Source organism: Rhinolophus sinicus, chromosome 14, assembly GCF_057876585.1.
Source record: "Rhinolophus sinicus isolate RSI-liver-muscle chromosome 14, RSI-T2T, whole genome shotgun sequence".
NCBI lineage: Eukaryota > Metazoa > Chordata > Mammalia > Chiroptera > Rhinolophidae > Rhinolophus > Rhinolophus sinicus.
Window position 1 is genome coordinate 139,770,509 of NC_142514.1, and position 20,049 is coordinate 139,790,557.

Genomic DNA, 20,049 nt, shown 5'->3' on the forward strand with positions numbered 1-20,049 from the left:
ACGTTACCAAATGATAAGCGCTCCCAGAGGGTGCATAAGGTACCATGGAAGAGCATAGGAAGGACCTTTACTCAGATTTGAGTGGCCCTTGGAAGACTTTCTAGAGGCCTTTCGTGAGCTGAGTTCTAGAGTATGAGTAGGAGTTATCCAGCTGTAGGAGGAACTGAGGGTGTTTCAGGCAAAGGACGTAGCAGATGCAGGGTCTGGAGGTGAGAAGGTATGTTTTCCTTCAAAAAACGACAAGTATTTCTCTGCAACTGTAGTGCAGAGTGCGTGGAAGGATGCCACATCTGGTGAGTGGTTAGAGAGGGGCGAACTTCCTGGCAGGAAGGTCAGTGACTACGCTGTGTGGTAATCAAGAAGAGATGCTGGGAGTCTGAACTTAGTATATTAGTAGCAGTATTAATGGAGAGAATTGGACGTAGTTGATTTAAATACAGGATAGAAGAGATGGGACTTGCTCATTGATGGTCTGTGAGTGAAAAGAGGGAAGGAATATCTCTGTCTTAAGCAACTAGTGTATGGTAGTACCACTGGCCAAGTGACGGGTCTCAAGAAGAGGACCAGGTTCGGGTCACCTGAGGGAAGGCACCACTGTCAACCCCTCTGTCCTACTACAACCCCCACAGTTCCCTCGAGATGCCTTCACAGACTGACCTGTGGTCTAGGAAGAGCAGCAGTGTTAATCCATACATTTAGTGTCGGGAAAGCAGCATTTCTTTCTTTCTTTTTTTTTTTTAATTTATAGGTAAAAGACATAAAAATTCTTTGGTACCCCAGTGGCTATTTTGCCTATCCTCTAGGATATGTGCACTGCCCTTTGGAAACTATTGATAAACTGTGACAGCACTTTGGAATTGTAAAGCGCTTTGCAATGTAGAGGCAGAATGGACTTTGATACAGATACACCTGCCTTCAACTCCTGCTCTGCTACTTAGCTGATGACCTTGAGCAGGTCGATTACTCTCTTGAGCCTTTCCATACATTGGCAGTAATATTTACCTTGCAGGATTGTGGTTGAGGCCGAGAGATCATGTGTGGAAGGTATATAACCCAATGCCTGTATTATTATAAGTGTTAAGTAAATGGTATCTTTATGAATTATTATGTATGTAATCTTTTGTATTTTATAATTCTTTTAAAAATATTTTTTATTTTTGTGGTGGAAAACGCAAAACATGACATTGACCATCTTACCCATTTTTAAGCCTACAGTTGGGTGGTGTTAACTGTTGTCACCCTGCTGTACAGCAGACCTCCAGAACGTTTTCACCTCGCTACACTGAAAGTCTGTATACCGTGAAACAACGCCCCATGTGTCCCTTTGCCTGCCCTTGGCAACGACCCTTCTGCTTTCTGTTTCTATAAATTTGACTAATTTAGATACCTCATGTAAGTGGAATGTATTTTACAACTCTTAAAAATGAAAACAGTTACCACGTATAATTAAAGTGTTGTTACAATTGTGCATAGGTGCTGCCTGTGAGTAAAAACAGCCAAATGATTACATTTAGTTTTCAAAATGGCTGTGTTGCTACTCTTCGGACAAGCGGGACAGAACCAAAGATAAAGTATTATGCGGAGATGTGTGCATCACCTGACCAGAGGTGAGCATTGACTTAAAAAATATATATATATGAACTTGGACATATAATTCACATACCATACAATTCACCCAAGTGTAGTGTACAATTCAATGGTTTTTAGTGGATTCAGAGTCGTGTCATCACTACAATCACTTTTAGAACATTTTCATCACCTGTAAAGGAAACCCTGTACCCATTAGCAGTCACTTCCCATTCCCCTCCCTCCCAGGCCTAGGCAACCACCAATCTACTGTCTGTCATAGATTTGCTCCTTATTCTAAACAGTTCATATAAATGCAATCATACAATATGTGGCCCTATGTGACTGGCATCTTTTCCTTGGCACAGTGTTTTCAAGGTTCATCCATGTTGTAGTATGAATCAGTACTTTATTCCTTTTTTAAAAAAAATTGTTGTCGTGGCCCCATAATATTCCATTGTATCGATATTCCACATTTTTAATCCATTTATCTGGTGATAGACATTTTGGCTATTATGAATAATGGTGTTATAAACATTTGTGTACAAGTTTTTGTTTATATATCTAGGAGCAGAATTACTTGGTCACATGGTAGTTATATGTTTAACCTTTTGAGGAACTGCCGGACCATTTTCCAAGGCAGCTGTATTATTTGGGAATTGAATTTTAAAATTTTAGTGAATTTATTTTCCTGAGAAAGCTCTCTGAGCTTTAACTATTATGTGATGAACATAAATGATCAACAAATAATTTGTTTATTGCCAAATTTTCGTTTTCTACATCTAATGTGATTTGACACAATCTGCCCAGTATATTTCCTTTTAAGCGTATGAATGGTAATTAAATTAACTTGACTTTAATAAACATATTTAAACTTATTGAAAGGCATGCCTCCTATAATGTTGTCATTGATCAATATATTTTTTGGAAGGAGATGTTTTGGAATTGCCTTCAGAACCCAATGTACATTATTTTGTGTTTCCCTAAATCTTTGCATGGCTGCTGGATGGTCAGGGGAGGGGGTGGGAAGAGCAGAGTTTAAAGTAAACCAAATTGGGTAATGCTGTATTTGGTTGAAAATGAAGCATGATTATTAAAGTAATAAAAACTGATTTGTTAGGTAGTAAAATGCCTGTGAAAGCAGCTTAAAAGATGCTTTCCTAGAAATGTTTTGGGCAAACAGCAGTTTGAAGGGCATACTTGTCAGTGTACCTTTACTTTTAAAACATCTCATTCTTTTAGTCACACTTCCCTCTGCTGCCTGAAAAGTATGCTGTCTTGTCCTGTAATATCTGTACAGGGTATTCTTCAAAGTATTTCAGGAAGCCATTTTCTCTTAATACCTGGTATTGGTGTTCTTAGCCACTAAATCACCTGACCCAGGAGAAATCTTAGATACACTACTAGACCTCATCCGTGGACGAAGGATCTCCCCTTAATGCCGTTCAACTTCAGTTTATGATTGATGTTATCTTTGTGCGTCATTTCTTCCCCCTTTGGTCTTTTTTTGTTTTAAGGGAGTGAATTTCTCTTTTGTTTACCCATTGTTTAATCATTCCATCAGGTATATGCCCTCTTAAAAAATTATAAAAATTTAAACAAATTTTAAGGCTGTGAAAATTAAGAATTTCAAAACTCTTAATCTTTTTCCTCAGTGACACTGCTGTATTAGAAGAGGAATTGAAGAAACTCATTGAAGCTTTGATTGAGAATTTTCTTGAGCCCAGTAAAAATGGACTGACCTGGCGTTCTGTTTAGTGGACACCAGTACATCATTCTTTGTGCTGGCGTATGGAACAGGACAACCAACAACGCCATGTTGACCTCGTGTTAGCATTCTCTCTCTGTCTCATCTAGCCAAGTATCTTTTTCCTTTTATTTTCTTTCATTTTAGTGGGCTAACTAAACAAACTGTATAAATCTGAAATGAAATGGTCTGGAGAGAGATGCTTCCAATTTTTTCGTCATCTTGAACAAAAGTCAATACATTAAAAGTGTTATAGTAAAGTCATTCTTCCTTTAACAGAAACAAAACAGTGCAAAAGTGAGGTTCCTTATTAAAGTGTGCATAAGCTTAGTTCCGTATTCTTGTAATTGTGTATAGCATGGTTTCTAAAAAAGGCAGATAAATGTTGTATAATTGTGGAGTTAGTTAAGGAAGTTAATCCATAAAACTGGGAGGAAAACAGCACTGCTCTCAGAATATTGTGGAAAAGTATCATTGTTACATCACAGGTATTAACTTACAAATTAGAGTATTTGAAATAGGATATTTAGCATTTCTAGCTTAGAACGTATGTGATACTATTATATGTGATTTCCAGTTCTTCTGAACCATTAAATCGTGGTTCAGGTGCTCTTGGTGCCGTGGAAATTTATTGTATGTATTTAAAATTCCGATGTTTACTGAACATGAAACAATAGTGGCAATATTCCTAGTGGCTTTGTTCTTGTGGAATGTCTCAGTGCCTTCTCAGGGTATGGTATGACTCGAAACCGTGTTTCTGCATTGAATATAATATAAGCAGTTCATTTTCAGACAGTTAAGGAAAATCTCCCGAACTATATAGGTGCTTCCCCTCTGTATTAAATAGGTTTGCTGACTTTAAAATCTTATGAATGTAAATAAAAAATCTTAATAAAAACAGCTCAATGTAACTATAGTTAAGGATCTTCGTGTTAGAATTTAGTGTCAGTTATCACAGCCTTTAAGCAAAGAAAAAAAAATCTGAACTGAAAAAAGAGCTGTGAATTTGTTTAAAAGTCTAACTGTTGAATTACATTTTTACAAGTAGATTTATTCCTTTATCAGGCAAAGTAATACTAATTTTACTAATAAAACATTCAGATTTTAGGTGGTGTGAAACACTAAAACTACGTTTTAAAACTAAAGCCCAGTTTATCTTAACATCTTGCTGGCTTCTATAGAATTTCTGATGACAAGATTACTCTATCTTTTCTAATGCAGAAAAAAAAATTGGAAGGTGTATTGGGTTGATTCTGCAGTCTTCTAAAAAAGACAATGGAGAAGGTCTGTTTACTCTTAAAGTGTATCGTGTCGTATGTAACTACAAAATACTTACACACATGTGGTATCGTTACATTGGGTAATGACAACAGGGCCTTGGGTGCAATCATACTCAACAAAGTATCTATGGGAGATAATTGGCATTAGAGAATTTGTTTCCTAAAAGAAAATAATAATAACATAAGATTTGAACTGATTAGAACATTTATTAAATCGTAGTTTGGTTTGTTGCAGCTATCAGCTAAAATTTTATTGAACCCATATAATCAAAATATAATTTTCAAATTATTGTATTGCCACTATTGTGAATTCGTTCCTTCCTTCCTTATAGCTGGATCTTGTATGACTGTAGATAATAGAAGCTATCTAAATGTAGAGTACCATATTTCTGAAAGAGTTTGTCTTCAAAGACTTTGCACTGAAGAATTGTGTACAATTTTTTGCTTTATTTGCTTTTAGGAATGTAGACTGTAATTTAGGAAATGGCATATATTCTACAAAGTGGTATGAACAGTGCTATATATATATATGAAAAATATGTATATTTGGTTTTAGTGTATGTGTTTCATTGACTGAAGAACAAAAGGGAGCGAAAGTGATGCAACACCCCATTCATAATCCCTAAAGCCACATTACGATTGTCATTCTGTTATAAAGAGAAGAGTTTTCTTGGAGTGCTGTAGTGTAATGCAACATTTAAGTCATCTTAAGCAAGGTGAAAAGTTATTAAAGCTTGGGTTCTTATCTCAAAACATTTCACATCCAAAGTAAAAATTAACAAAATTTTACAAATGTTCCCAAAGTATATAGATTGAGAGAATTGTTTGATTCTAGCCAAGCTCTCCAGTCTGTCGTAGTGTGATATTTAACATGAACTTGACATAGTGGGTGTACACTTGCCTAACAGGATCAATGCAGTAGCCCAAGTCAACCAGGAGAGACAGATGTGCTGGCCAATAGGACTCAGCCTTGGGCTCTGCGTTGTTTATCTTTTTATTTATGAACAATATCATGGAAATGAGTACACTCTCACTGAGCCTGCAGATCAAAACTGGGATTTTCTAGAGCTTTGGGGGAAAGGAAGAATTAGTGGGACAAGATCAAAGAATAGGTTGGAAATAAACAGTAGAAATTAGCAACAGAAAGGTCATTAAGGTGGCACAGGAAATGCTACTTGTGAAGGGCAAACTTATCACCCTAAAAATAGGGAATAAACTGACTGTGGGCAAGTTGTTTACTTGTGTTTATTTGTTATGATGAGCGAATAGTGAACCTTTTGTTTTTCTTTATTAGTGACCACTAAAGAGGCCAAGTTTTAGAAGGTGAGAAAAAGAACCCCTTTTACTGATTCAATTCCTGTAAGGCTGTTGTGTCTTAGGATCGTATGGGAACTGGGGAGGGGATATAGCAGAAATATAAAAGGAATAAAATATAGATTGGAAAATAATACCTCTCAGAAGAAGTCCAAAGAATTAAGATCATTTAACTCTGGAGAGGAGAAAGCTGTTGAAATAGTTTAATAAATCTTAAGTTATTGAGTCTTTTATTGAAGGACTCAAAGAAAGAAGTAATATGACAAACTGTTCTCCATCCGTAGCAAGGACAAAATAAGAGAGAATAAGGATCTTTAAAAAAACAACACAAAAAAACATGAAAATTGTAAGTTAAGATTTAAAACCTTGGGCAGGAATCATTATGAAGGCTTCTATTTGAATTTTTATTTTTAAGAGAACTAATTTTTAATATTAAGGGATATACTGAATGGTTTTTACACGTTCCTTCCAAATATTTTTTTTTTTTTTACTCAGGTTGGAACAAAGATGATATAAAGTGCACGGGAAGTAACATTTGAATTTCACTCCACATCTAGAAGAATTTAGCTCCCACAATAGTTTTTGTATGTTGAGCGGTAGATGCATGAGTGCAGTAAATAAAAACCTGCTTAGATGCTATTTTTCATTAAGTGAGACTTGAACACAATTTTGTTCATCTTAAAGAATGTATGACATTATAGGATATTTGAGAGGTTTGTTTTAAATATGAAGTATTGTTATTTGGATGTAGTAACTTCAGCAGACAGAGTGGTTCTACGAGATTGGATACTGTGGAATATCTTTATATAGGAAATAGAACTCCTATTTTTTAAGTAGATTGCTTCTGGAAGTGATGCAACAAAGGTATTAGCTGGAGTGTAAAGGAGAAATTGTTCTATGAACTGCTGCTATTGGTATTTCTTGCAGATCTTTTCCATTGTTCGTGATGCTTGAAAAATCCAAATTCTGCTTGCATAAATTTAATCTTATGCCTTTTTTTTTCTACCTCCCTCTTTCCTTAGGTGCCCTCCCACATTTCATTACTGTGATATGCTATTGCCCTATTACCTCACTGATAAGAAATCTTAATTGTATCCTTCAGAATGCTTTAAACGTATTCTTAAACTAAGTTGGTTTATGGACTTTTGGTTATTTTGTTATTATTGTGAGAATATTTAAGACATTGTAAGATGTAATTTTAAATCTATTTCATAACTTTTTTGATCTGTTTGGATACTATATGTTAATTTATTTTGGCCTTTTACAATTCACATGTTTTCTGAGATTGCTCTAGAAACCGATGAGGAAAGAATCATACTAACCAAAATGCATGGTCAAATGATCTAGCATTTTATTTTCAGTTTCCTTGTACTTTGGGCATCCAAAGCACAAGATTTGAGGAAATGTATTTTTGTATTTGTCCCTCAAAGCATCTTACCCTACGCTATCAGGAGTCTAAGAAGAAAGAAGAGACTCTCTCTTTGTCTAACTCTACACCGCATGACTTTAGTTCTAGTTGGAAACAAAGTTATCGTTGACCATTGGTTACTTTAAAATATTCATCATACTGTTATATTCAGTATGCCATCTCTTCTCTTTATTAATTAAAGACTATGTACTTAAAAAAGAGAACATACAAGAATGAGTGAAGCGACCAAGATAAAGGCAAAGCGACATAGCCAAAGTTTGCTTCTCAAATTTTCCCATCAGCATGACCCTAAAGCAGAAGAGTGTGAATGTTTAGGGGAAGGGGCCTCAGAACAAAATCAGAAGCAGTCTACCACTCATCAAATTTTGTGTCCTGTCTTTAAAATGTAAGTGAATTTTGCATTCTCCATAATAAAAGTTTTAATATAAAAATGATTCCTTCAATCTTCACCAAAACCGGTGTTGCCAGAAAGGAGCCCTGTGTTTACCACATGGTCTCTCAGTGTTCTCCCCCAACAATCCCTTCAATCACTGCGTATCCCTGGGGGTACACACACTGACTCCAGTGTGAGAAACAGAGAACATATCTAGGGCATTTCCTGCCCTTTAGAAGCTGACCTTTGAGAGTATTAATGCCAAGTTAAACTGACCTGAAAGTTATGTTACCACTGAACTTTCTCATACAGTCGAAGGTGTTAGCCAGTTTGTTCTCTTGAATTTATTGGCATTCCTTGACTAAGAAGGAGCACCCAGCTATGAGCTCCCGGAGAGCAGGGACCGTGGTTTATTATTTTTCATATCCACACCGCTTAGTATAGTACCTGTTATAGAATGCTTAATTGGTGATGATAGTAATTAAGTGATTTTTATTTTATAGAAACAAATAGTTTAAGAAACAATCAAAAATATTAATTTTCTAATTCGGCTTCTAAAACAACCCGCATTACTGAAATTTATAATAAGTCACGTTTTTTAAGTAGACACACCCTTACATATTCCGTTTCTTTGGAGAAAGGAACGCATATTGCTATTTGGAAAATGTATGTAACGCCTAGTATGTTACACTCAAAGTGAGGTATTGGCCAAGAAGGTTAAGAACGTATCCATGTAGATTCATTATCACTAGTATAAGTGCCATTTTGAGCCTCCTAGTGCCACCTGCCAAGTGAGTCACAGCTCATTTGATACTATTTGGCATATTTTTGTTTAGTGTTATGAGTCAGCATATATCTGACAAGAGCCACTCAAGCAGGAGTCTGCATCTATACATGGTGAGGTCTTCTAGTTACAGGCTAAACTAAATTCTTTGTCTACATCATTGAATATGCCAGATTAAATATATGCAGTTAAGAATGAATTATTTTCCTGACTGTGTAGCTGTAGTTGAAAATTGTGCCCTTGTTTTAACAGTTTCTGTCAACATCTTCCCAATTTTTTCCCCTACAAAAACACCAGGGTGTATCATAAGTACTGCCTGTGAGAATTTACACTTTAAATATTTATGTGTGGATTTCTTGCGGTTTTAGCCCAATGAAGTGTTATCAGTAATAAACAGATCTCTTCATAGGCATGAGTTTCTGTGTAATTTTTATATCTTAGATACTGTGTAGTTTATAAAGTTTTATATCTTAGATACTGTGGAGTTTATAAAGTTTGCCATCCAAACTGAATATGTTTTTGAAATATTATGCATGGCATTCCCTAGAATCTACTTAAAGCCTAAATAAATATTCTAGTGCATCACTCCATAAATATTTCTTGATTGGTTCATCAGAAATCCCAGAAGAAAGAGTTAATATTAAAGTTCTTTCCATCTTATTTTTCTCTTTCTCTCCTTCAGCAGACCTAATTTGTCTGCCCACAATAGCATCCACTAACATAATATTGTTTTTGGCACACAAACAAGTGAACAAGTAAATTTAAGTAGGATCATTATCTGGCTCCATAGCCTCTATGAATGGAGCCTTTTCACTACTTTACCACGGCCTAGAACAGTGCATGGCACCGAGTAGGTGCCCAGTAAATATTTATTGAATGAATAAACCCAGGTTCTTGCCTACAGAAGAAACACACTAAATTCTTGATTCTGCACATACACAGAGCTGCACATGATAAGAAACGTGCAGTAGTGAGAGCACCATTGGCCTCAGACCCACCCAGAGATTTGTAAACCCATCAATCAACCTCCCATCCAGGCATCACCTACTTCTTACTGCCCCTGGGTCATCTCTGCCCACATCCTGCTGAAATCTCGAGCTCAGCTTTTTCTTCCTGCCTTTTCTTAGTGGCGCTGGATCCTGGTTTGAAGCTCCATGTCACCTTTGATTGTTCCTGCCACTGATGTGTGCTGTTTGCCAAGCTCTGTAATAGGCTCTGAGGGTAAAGGCAAGGCTGTTGGCCTGAGACCCACCTACACAGGGAACCGGAAGTTAACGCACCTAAAATAATAGGACTGTTATCGTCCCCAAAGCAGAAGAGTTGATGTGTATATAAATTGAGATGTCTTGAGGCGGGATTACAGTAAAAATGTTTGTATTCACCATTCTTCCTCCCTGTCCTCCCTAAACTAGCACTGATGGGACCATTCTCTTTATTCCCTCTCTTTACCTCAGTTTCTAATCATTAAGTGGTCCAGCCTTGCAGGTAATTCGCTTTAAATTAAGTCTTCGACTTGTATCCCTCTACTTCATTCATTTTATAAATATTTATTGACTTGCAAATGCATAGGTACCAAGGGCACCCCAGAAGGCTAGGAAAAACAACAAAACAAAACAGAAACCAGCAGCCATGTGATTGCTGGAACAGCCTGTTCAGGACATCTTCCTCACTGTCCCTGCATCACCAGATACATCACCTTTAGCTATTCCTCATGTCCTTGGATTCAAAGTGCCTGGAGAGAAGGCCCCGCGGGCTGGACTTTTGTCATCTGCCTGCCTCCTTGCTGGAACTGGAGACTGATAAGGGAAGGATTGGACCCCCTCAGCTCCCTTCGGAATGGCAGTGAGAGGCAGGCCAACGCAGTTACCCTTTCATCAATACAGTGAGAGAGAATTGACTTATGCTTCGGAAAGTATGCCACAGACAAAAGGTGACAAACGTCCACTACAGTGCCAGAGCAGAGTGTTGGAGAATAACCAGAAAGTAGGCATAGGAAGAGGAGAACAGCTGGAGCACAGAGCATAGCCTGAGTGCAGAGAACCGTTCATGGTTGTTATTGCTTTGTTTTGGGGTGTGAGTGGAACCTGGGGAGAGGGCCCTGTGTGCTGTGCTGTGGAGCTTGAATTTCAATCAGCAGATGACGAAGATCGTGGAAAGCTTTACGCAGAAGTTCTCTCAGAGATGGTGGGGGTGAAGGAGATGGTATGAGACAATCCAGCACTGGAAAGAACCTTAAAGGTCATCTTACCCAACTCATCATTTTCTACAAGATGACTACCAAATGCGGATATGTATTTGAACCCCTCCAGGGACAACTGGCCAAGACGCGTTCTCGTCTCAAGAAAGGCCAGTTGAGACTTCTTTCTTGTGTTCAGCTGAAATCTACCTCCAGCAGCTTCTACCCTTTGGTTACACTTGGAAACTCACTGTAATATGAAAGTCTATTTCCTTTTCACTCAAAATCTCTTCCCCTCAGTCTAAATATACATAATTCAGCTACTGTTCCTTGTATGACCCGTTTTGGGTCCCTCTCACCTTCCTGATCACCCTATGGACAGTTTTCAAAGAGCTGGATCCAGAATCAATATAATGCCCTAGAAATGGGGGTACCAGCCCAGAATGAAAAAGGTGGGCTTTCTACCTGACGTGGGGCAGGCAGTAGATATGGCAGGGAGGGGGCTCTGCCTGCAGTACGCTCCTTGACATAACTTCGCAGACAACTCCTCCTTTTTACCCTCAACTCAAGCATCATCCCTGCCCAAGAGTCTTTCCTGCCTGTCCCCCCACCTGTATCCCACCAACCAAGCAGGGCAGCCCTCACGCCCCTAGCTCTGGATGGCCATGGCTCCCTTTGACGACCTCTGTTACAGCACTTGCCCCACCATGAGGAAATGATCTGTTTGTATGTTGGACTCTCCCAGTCAACTGTGAGCTTCCAAAGGCTGAAATTGGCTGACTCAGTGCAGCACCCCCAATGCCCCAAACAAGCCAAGCAGATAATAAGCCCTCAGGGAAAAAAAAAAATAATCCAGCTGAAGTGAACTGAATCGGAATTTGAGCTGATGCTTTGAAGGCAAGTAGGCTGTGAATCAGCAAAAGGGAGGGGGCACACATGGTATGTGAATAAATTCAACTCGAAGCAAATATATGGGTGCAGAGGGGAAGCAGGAGTACTTGAGACTTACTTGCTAGAGGGCTTCCAGACTTCAGCAGCAGCAGAGTCATAAGCTGAAGGGGAACAAAAAACCTGACTGGCTAAATAAGGAAAGCTAAAGTTGGGGAGAGGTAGAAGAGATTTATTCCCAACTGGGCAGAGAGCAAGGGCAGGATCTATATAGTGTAAGGTGCAAAGAAGGAAACACTTGTACCTACCACCCATGGAAAGAAATGGAATTTTACCAATGTGTTTTAAACTCCCTGTGTGCCCCTCCTAACCAAACATTTATTTCTCACCTGGACGAGGCAGTGGCTTCCTAACAGGACTTTCTACTTCTGGTCTTGTTTCCTCCACTGTAGTAGGAATGATCTTTAAAGAATAAAAATCTAATCACGTCATTCCTCTGCTTAAAACGGTTCAGTTACTTCCCGTGGCCCTCAGTCAGGATCAAATCCGAGCTTCATCTGGCTCCTGTTTACATTTCATGCCTCGTTGTTTGCCATCCATCCCTCAATGTGCCGTGCTTTTTCTCTAAACTGATCATTGGGTTTTGGCCAAAGAAAGTACTTCCACAGTTCCCCACACATCCTCCTACGTGGCATACGTCACTATTGTTACTGGCTATCTATTTGTCTGCTTCCACTATTTGACTGTAAGGGCTCTGAGGGTAGGGTCAGCATCTGGCTCCTCTGCTGTATCCCTGGGTGCCAAGCACAGTACCTGGCACCATGGCTGCTCAGTACTGTTGCCTGAATGCATCAAAGAATGAATGGGGGCTGCCGTTTAGCTCAGTTGGTTAGAGCGCAGTGCTCTTAACAGCAAGGTTGCCAGTTCGATCCCCGCATGGGCCACTGTGAGCTGCGCCCTCCACAACTAGTCTGAGTCAACTGCTTGACTTGGAGCTGATGGTTCCTGGAAAAACACACTTAAATAAAAGTTTAAAAAGAAAAGAGAGAGAGAGAGAGTCTCTATATCAGAGACTGGTAGACTCCTCAAAGTTTAAAAAAAATGAATGGTATGCTCTGGGGACAAAGAGAACCTCCACAAAAAGCTCCTGGTCTAGGTGGACAACAGATATATACACTGATAATGTCTCTGCTAAGCCAACGGCAAATAGGTGACAAGTATGGAAGATTTGAGTTGGCTTTTAAGTTCCACCAGGGGGCACTGTGGGAATGCCTCATATTTTTCCTAAAAACTTTTTTTTCTTGGAAAGACCCTACCTACTTCGAATGGAAATGTGATTTTCAAAACGTGGTGGTTGTTTTGTGTTTTAATAAACTCCCTATTCAGTCTACTTGAGAGAGCTACAGCTGAGCCATCTGTGAGCTTGAAGGACTGAAGTAACCCCTGTTGGTGTTTATACCTGTAATGGTTTTCCGTTTTGAAATCATCTTCAACTTGGAATCAAAAGTTTCAAAAATATGATTCAATTTATCTTCCATATCAACTATTGGGAGCCAGAATAGGGATTTTATTATTTTCATCTTAAAAATGGTAACTTTAAGGGTTAAAGAGGTGAAGTAATTTTCCCAAAGAATCGCAGCTGGTAAATACCTTGGCAGAGTCTTGAATCTGTCTTCCAAATTCAAATATATATTCATTCACTAAAAGCATACTGAATTCAAGGCTCTGTAAAAGATGATGGAGATACAAAGACATACCCTCCAAATTTAACGTCTTAGAAGCAAAGACCATCAAAGCTGGAGGGAACTTTGAGAAAAACCTAATGAAGTGCTCCCAACTTAGACATGCTTAGGAATCACCTCAAGAGCCTGTTAAAAGGTAGATTCCTGCACCTTTCCTCCCCTTCCTGACATTTCAATGATTCAGTGAGTCTGGCTGGGGCTCTGGAATCTGAATTTTTCATAAGAACATCCACTCTCCTCGCATGACTCTGATGCTGCTGGACTTTGGAGCACACTCTTAGGAACACTGATCCATTGGCTGAATCCTTTCATAATACAGAGGACGAAACTGAGGAGAAGTGAGTGGAAGTGGGTTCATCTCCTTGGATACAGTAAGGGAGGCTGACCTAGGGACAAATAATGAGTAACCTGAAGTAATGACGCAATGGAAAGAGTATTCCACTGAGAGTTAGAGGCCCTGGGTTCAATTTCAGGCTTTACCATCTTGCAGCTGCATCACTTAACCTCAATGAGCTATAGTTTCCTCAACTATAAAATGCAGAAGAAAAATATATATCTCATAAGCTTATTCTGAGGAAAAAGGAGATAAATATTATAAAAGATGTGGCAGAGGGCTGGCACATAGAAGACCCTTGATAAAGAGATTGATAGATGGCATTGTTCTGAACGCTCTTTGTACTCCATTTATTCTTTTTTTTTTTTTAGATGAGTACCTACTCTTGCCAGGCATTCTGCTAGGCAGTCCTGCCTACATGTAACTTATGATCTAGTAGAGTAGATAGGCATTAATTATAGAAATAAGGAATAACTGTAATAAATGCTATCCAGGGAAAATATAGGGGGTGTTTTGAATAATATGGGGATTCGAACCTAGTCTGTAGACAAATAAAATGTCCTTGAGGAAGTGACTCAAAAGATAAGTAGGGGTTAGTCAGAAATTACACATAAATCAGGAAAGAGCTTGGCAGGAGCAGGAAATGAAAAGGCTCAAGGCCAGAGTGGTGTGGAGTGAGCAGGGGAGAGTGACATGACATAAAGCAAAGGATGATTATTACTTCTGGAAAACCCTTTCTTTTTTCCTTACTTGACATTTATTTGGAAATCTGGATCTTTTCCTTGACCCCTTTTATTTTGACTTCAATTTTCCTTCTGTTTTTTCATGAAAAGCCTAACAATAATACTAACATTTCTTCAAAGCTCTAATACATTTTTTGGGTTTTGACATTCAGAAATAGGGCTTGTCTAATGATAGAAGACAAAAAACAAACAAACAAAAACCTTGATAAATACCACACAGGAACATAAGTTGAGCCTTTACAAACTTAGCCGTACTTGGAAAATATCTATTCTCTTGTCACATAATTATTTGTACTTGTAGCATAATCTAGTTCAATTTTAGTTTGATTTTCATTAACTTGGAATCTTGGTGTTACTTAGAGTGACTTCAAAAATTCCTCTTTGATGCATAATTCAAACGAAACAGCATAGCGTAGGAAGTTCTTCTTATTGGAAGATATCTTACCCACTGAATGCAGCTATAAAACCTGGGCAGAATGCACGGAGCAGGCATTTAAGGAGTCGCAAAAGTAAATGATAACAGGTTGAGGGGGGAAAAAAACTGAATTTGAAGCACCAATGAACTGGTGGTGAGTTTCCCCTTTTCTATTCTATAGTAGCCCCAACCCTAAGGTGAGGACTGGGAAAGCTGCAGCAGAAGCCCTCTAGCTTTGGCTCCAGGAGAGGAATGAGGACTCCTCCCATTGAGGTGAAGGGACATCCCACGTCTTCCTGTTTGTATTCGCTGTTCTCCTGCACCCCACCCTACCCCTGGCAATCCCACAGTGGTGGCTTCAATGACTGTGGTGGTAGTGAGGGCCTACGGCCACCTAAAACTTTGAGTTATCTTACGTATTACATCTACATACATTGAAACCATATCAAACAATGCTGTAATGTTTGCTTTTGACAATCCCAACAGGGTGGAGCAGTCTCACTGATTTTTTCCCTCCCTCTGTTTTCCTGCCACTTGGCGCCAGATACAAGAAGTACACAGCAGAGTAGGGTAATTAAAGGCCCAGGTTTTGGGCCAGAGGACCAAAAAGTGGAGCTTCAGAGGACTAGAAAGTATCGGAGAGATCGCAGAGAGGGAATGCGTTCAGGAGAGCAACTCTATAATTCCTGGCCTCACCCCTGAACTATGCATATGTTCATATATCTGATGCTAAATAGCATATAATACACATGAATACTTAGGTGTGGGATAGACCACTGTCCAGATCCAAGATTGGCCACTAGGCAGCACACAACTGGGACAGATCTGAATAGCCCTGCGAAAGCTTTGAGCACTGAACTGACATTGGAACTAAACAACAGAAGGAAGGTCAGGACTTCTGAATCCCACTGGGTCAACTGCATGCTAAAACAAAAATATTACAGTTCTCCATAAGATTTAAACAAGATCTAGACACTTATAATATCCAAAATGTCTAGCACTTAATCCAAAATTACTTAGCATACAAAAACCCAGGAAAATCTCAATTAGTATGGGGAAAGACAATCAACAGGTGTCAAGGAAGAGATGACACAAATGTTGAAATTGTTGAAGATTATTATAAAATGCTCTAAGAAGTAAGGGTAACACTCTTGAAATGAATGGGAAGGCAGAAAGTACCAAGAAAGAAATAGAAGGTATAAAGAGGAATGCAATGGAAATGTTAGAATTGAAAGAAAGTTCAATATAAAAAATAAAAAAAAATCACAGACTCAATAGCAAAATAGACAAGACAGAGGAGAGTCAATGAACTTGAAGATAGCGGCATGGAAATTATCTAATTTGAACAACAGAGAGATAAAACATTTTCTTAAAAAATGAACGGAGGATTAATGACCTGTGCAGCAATACCTAATTTATGTCATCAAAATTCCGGAAGAATTTTTTTTTTAAAGAAGTACTTGAAGAAATAATAAATTAATATATTTGAGATTTGACAAAAGACAGAAAGCTACAGATCCAAGAAGTTCACTGAACCCCAAATTCAAAGAAATCCATGCCCACATCATAATCAAACCTCTGAAAAATAAAAACAATGACAGAATTCTTGAAAGCAGCCAGAGAAAAATAATACGTTGCTTATAGAGGAATGATGATTTGAATGTGGATTTCTTATCAGAAACCATGAAGGTCATTTTTAAAGTACTGAAAGAAAATATACCTCAGAAGTAAAATTGAAATACAGTGAAAATATACCTCAGAAGTAATGAAATATATTCTCAGATGAAAGAAAATGAAGAGAATTCATTACCAGCAGACTTGCTGTAAAAGAATTGCTGAAGGAATTGAATCAGTAATCAAAAAACCTTCCCACAAAGAAAAACCCAGGCCTAAATGGCTTCAATAGTGAATTCCACCAAATTGGTAAGGATTAACTCTAATCCTTTGCAAATTCTTCTAAAATATAGACAAGGAGGGAACACTTTCCAACTCATTCTATGAGTCCAGTATTATTCTGATGCCAAAGCCACACAAAGACATCACAAGAAAACTATAAACATACCTTATTAATATAGATACAGAAATCCTCAGTAAAATATTAGCAAACTGAATCCAGCAACATATGAACAAGATTTATCCCAGGAATGCAAGGTTGGCTCAACAAATAAAAAACAATCATTATAACACATCATATTAAGAGAATAAAGGATAAAATCCACATTATCATCTCAGTAGATGCAGAAGACTTATTTCATAGATAAAAACACTCAATGAACTAGGAACAAGAAGGGAACAAACACCACACTTAATGGTGAAAGACTGAAAACTTTCCCCCTCCAAATCTGGAATAAGACAAGGATGTCCTCTCTTGTCACTCACATTCAACATTATACTGGAAGTTCTAGTCAAGGCAACTAGGCAAGAAAAAGACTTTGCTCAGTCACTGGGTGACTATTATTGCAACCTTAAAAACTTCCATTGGATTTTCATAGAGCACAGGCTGAATTTCTTAGTATGACATGCAAAGCCCCTAACAATCTGACAGTCCAAAACACAAGGAACTTCTCATCATTTCTGGAACTCAAAACTATTTTCCACCTCCAAACCTTGGTACGACGTCTGACAATTAAGTTCATGAACTTGTTGCAACGATGTTGCTAACCTTTTTTGATGTCAGAGGGATTATTCATTATGAATTTGTACCAACTGTACAAACAGTTAACCAAGTTTATTATTTGGAAGTGCTGGAAACACTGTGTGAAAAAGTTAGACGACCTGAACTTTTCGCCAGCAATTCATGGCTCTTGCATCAGGACAATGCACCAGCTCACAGGGCACTGTTTGTGAGGGAGTTTTTAGCCAGTAAATAAATAACTGTATTGGAACACCCTCCCTACTCACTTGACCTGGACGCCAATGACTTCTTTCTTTGCCCAAGGGTAGTACTACGAAGCCGACCATAGTGATATTCAGCAATGAGGTAGGTAGCACTTTTTCAAGGATGAGTTCCCGAACTTAATTGATAAGTTATGAATTACCATAATGCATTATTTACTTTCCTGAATTTCCCCATCAGAGTACAGTGATGTTTCTGTATTTCCATCCCCTGATCAGGGGTGAGGTGTGTGTGTGTGTGTGTGTGTGTGTGTGTGTGTGTGTGTGTGTGTGTGAGAGAGAGAGAGAGACAGACAGACAGACAGACAGACAGAGATAATTTTGGGGACGGTCCTGTATAGCCATAGACCAGTTAATTCATCGCTCACCCCACCCCTGCCTCAGTTTCCCTAAGTGTGAAATGGCACAGCGGAAACACCTTCCCAGGGCTGTGATTTAGTGGAGGGCGGGCGGCCCCTGAGGTTGCAGACAGTCCCCACGAGGTCTGAGGAGCTAAGGAGCAGGAGGGTGGGAGATTTGAGAGTGAGAGGAGGCGTCAGAGCAATGGAGTCGGGACGCTGGGGCGAGGCGGGGCTGCGGGGACAGACGAGCAGACGGGGCGGGGCGGGGCCCAGCGGCGAGCTGGGGCGATCGCGGGGCGCGGGGGCCGGGGCCGGCGAGACCGACCCAGGGCACGCGCGCAAGCGCCGGCTATGGGCGCTGTGGCTTGGCTGGCGGCGCTGCTGGCGGTGCTGGCGCTCCAGGCAGGGGACTCAGCAGGGGCCGCGGCGCGCGGGGACACGTTCTCGGCGCTGACCAGCGTGGCGCGCGCCCTGGCGCCCGAGCGCCGGCTGCTGGGACTGCTGCGGCGCTACCTGCGCGGGGAGGAGGCACGGCTGCGGGACCTGACAAGGTGAGGGCACGAAGGGGAAGCAACCGAGGGGCTGGAGTCGGGGAGACTGAGTCAGAGGACGGGCGAGACTGAGACACTGTGCCTCAGGGTGGGGGGTAACTCTGAGGCTCATTGTCACCTTGTGTGGGACCTCACACCTAGTGTCACACCATGGGACTGAGACACTGTGGGTGTAACTCTCCAGATCCATTGTCACCCTCTGTGGAACCCTGAGACACTGTGGCATGGGGTGATGGGGAAACTGAGATTGAGTATGACCCCCCTCACACACACACACGGTGGCATTCCAGATCCAGTGCCACACAGCGAAGCTGATACACTATGGGAAAGTGTGGTGAAGTGACTCTGAAGCCAAGTAAGACCTCACAAGACAATGTATCAACCTGTGTGGGGCCCCAGGCTCTGTGTCACAGAGAGGCACGGACACTGACAGAGTGAAATGAAGAAACTACTGTGTGATGCTGTAGCCATACTTGTGACCACATGACCCCGCGAACTGGTGTTTGGTATGAGTCAGGTGACATTCTGTGACTTACATGTCATTGGGATTAGATGGACATGACACTATGGATATCATACTCTGCGTGTGAAAGATGCTGAGTAATTGTGCAGGTCACTTATATGAATAATGCTTCATGTTCATCAGTCCATTCAGCACATATGTTTGAGTGCCAAGCACTGTCCCAGGCACTGGGGATAAAATGGTGAACAAGACTCAACCCTTCTCTCAAGGAACTTGAAGTCTGTAGCATCACGATTGTTCATCAAAGATGTCCATCATCTCCTTTGCGTTCAGCTCCCCTTTCTCTTTACACATATAAAAGTGCTCTAAAATCTAAGTAAGTAATAACTGAGATGTTATATGTGTATGGAGGTATATGATACCAAGAAAACACTGGGCAAAACCATCCTTGATAGTAGAATATAGTGAGTGTAGCACATATAAGCAGATGCTCAGCCAATATTGTTTTGCTGTATAATCAACAAAACCTAGTGCTACACACTGTGGGATAAAATACTGTAGACTTGGAATACTGGGGCACTGTAATCCTGTATTCACTCTGTCAGTGTCAAACTATGAAAGATGAATGATTGTATATAATATCATGTGTATGAATATGTGTTGTGCCTTCTTTGCTTGGGACATTGAGAAGCCCACAGTTGAGAGAAACATGGTGTAACCACATAGTTACCTGAATATGTTAATACTGTGCTTATGTCATGTGACCCTCTCCTGAGCTGAGACGTCAAAGACTGCCTCACAATGTACTGCTGATAAAACTGTGAGTGTATGTGATGGTAATACCAATTCTGGGGCACATGGGAAGAAGGTGTGGGACACTGTGGCTGTGTGAGAGCCCGTGTAGAAGAGAATCAGTTTGTGTGTGGAAGTATATGTGACAGATCTTGTTTGTTACTCAGTGGTGACTGAATGATGATGTAATTTGGAACGTGCTCCTAAGTATGTAGC

General features: G+C 39.9%; 2 protein-coding genes across 3 annotated transcripts in view; both read left to right on the top strand.

Moving 5' to 3' along the window:
• PGM2L1 (phosphoglucomutase 2 like 1) overlaps positions 1–8,903 on the top strand; it is a 48,002-nt gene extending 39,099 nt beyond the window's left edge. Inside the window, exons 13-14 of the mRNA XM_019744395.3 lie at positions 1,474–1,607; positions 3,222–8,903. Of these exons, the coding sequence (XP_019599954.2) occupies positions 1,474–1,607; positions 3,222–3,324 (237 nt within the window). The 3' untranslated portion in view covers positions 3,325–8,903. The remainder of the gene's footprint in view (positions 1–1,473; positions 1,608–3,221) is intronic.
• Positions 8,904–18,314: 9,411 nt separating this feature from the next.
• P4HA3 (prolyl 4-hydroxylase subunit alpha 3) overlaps positions 18,315–20,049 on the top strand; it is a 42,414-nt gene continuing 40,679 nt past the window's right edge. The window contains exon 1 of one of the 2 annotated variants that reach the window (XM_019744296.3): positions 18,315–18,578. In XM_019744296.3, the coding sequence (XP_019599855.2) occupies positions 18,379–18,578 (200 nt within the window). In that variant the 5' untranslated portion in view covers positions 18,315–18,378. The remainder of the gene's footprint in view (positions 18,579–20,049) is intronic. The other variant, XM_074335776.2, reaches the window with a different exon arrangement.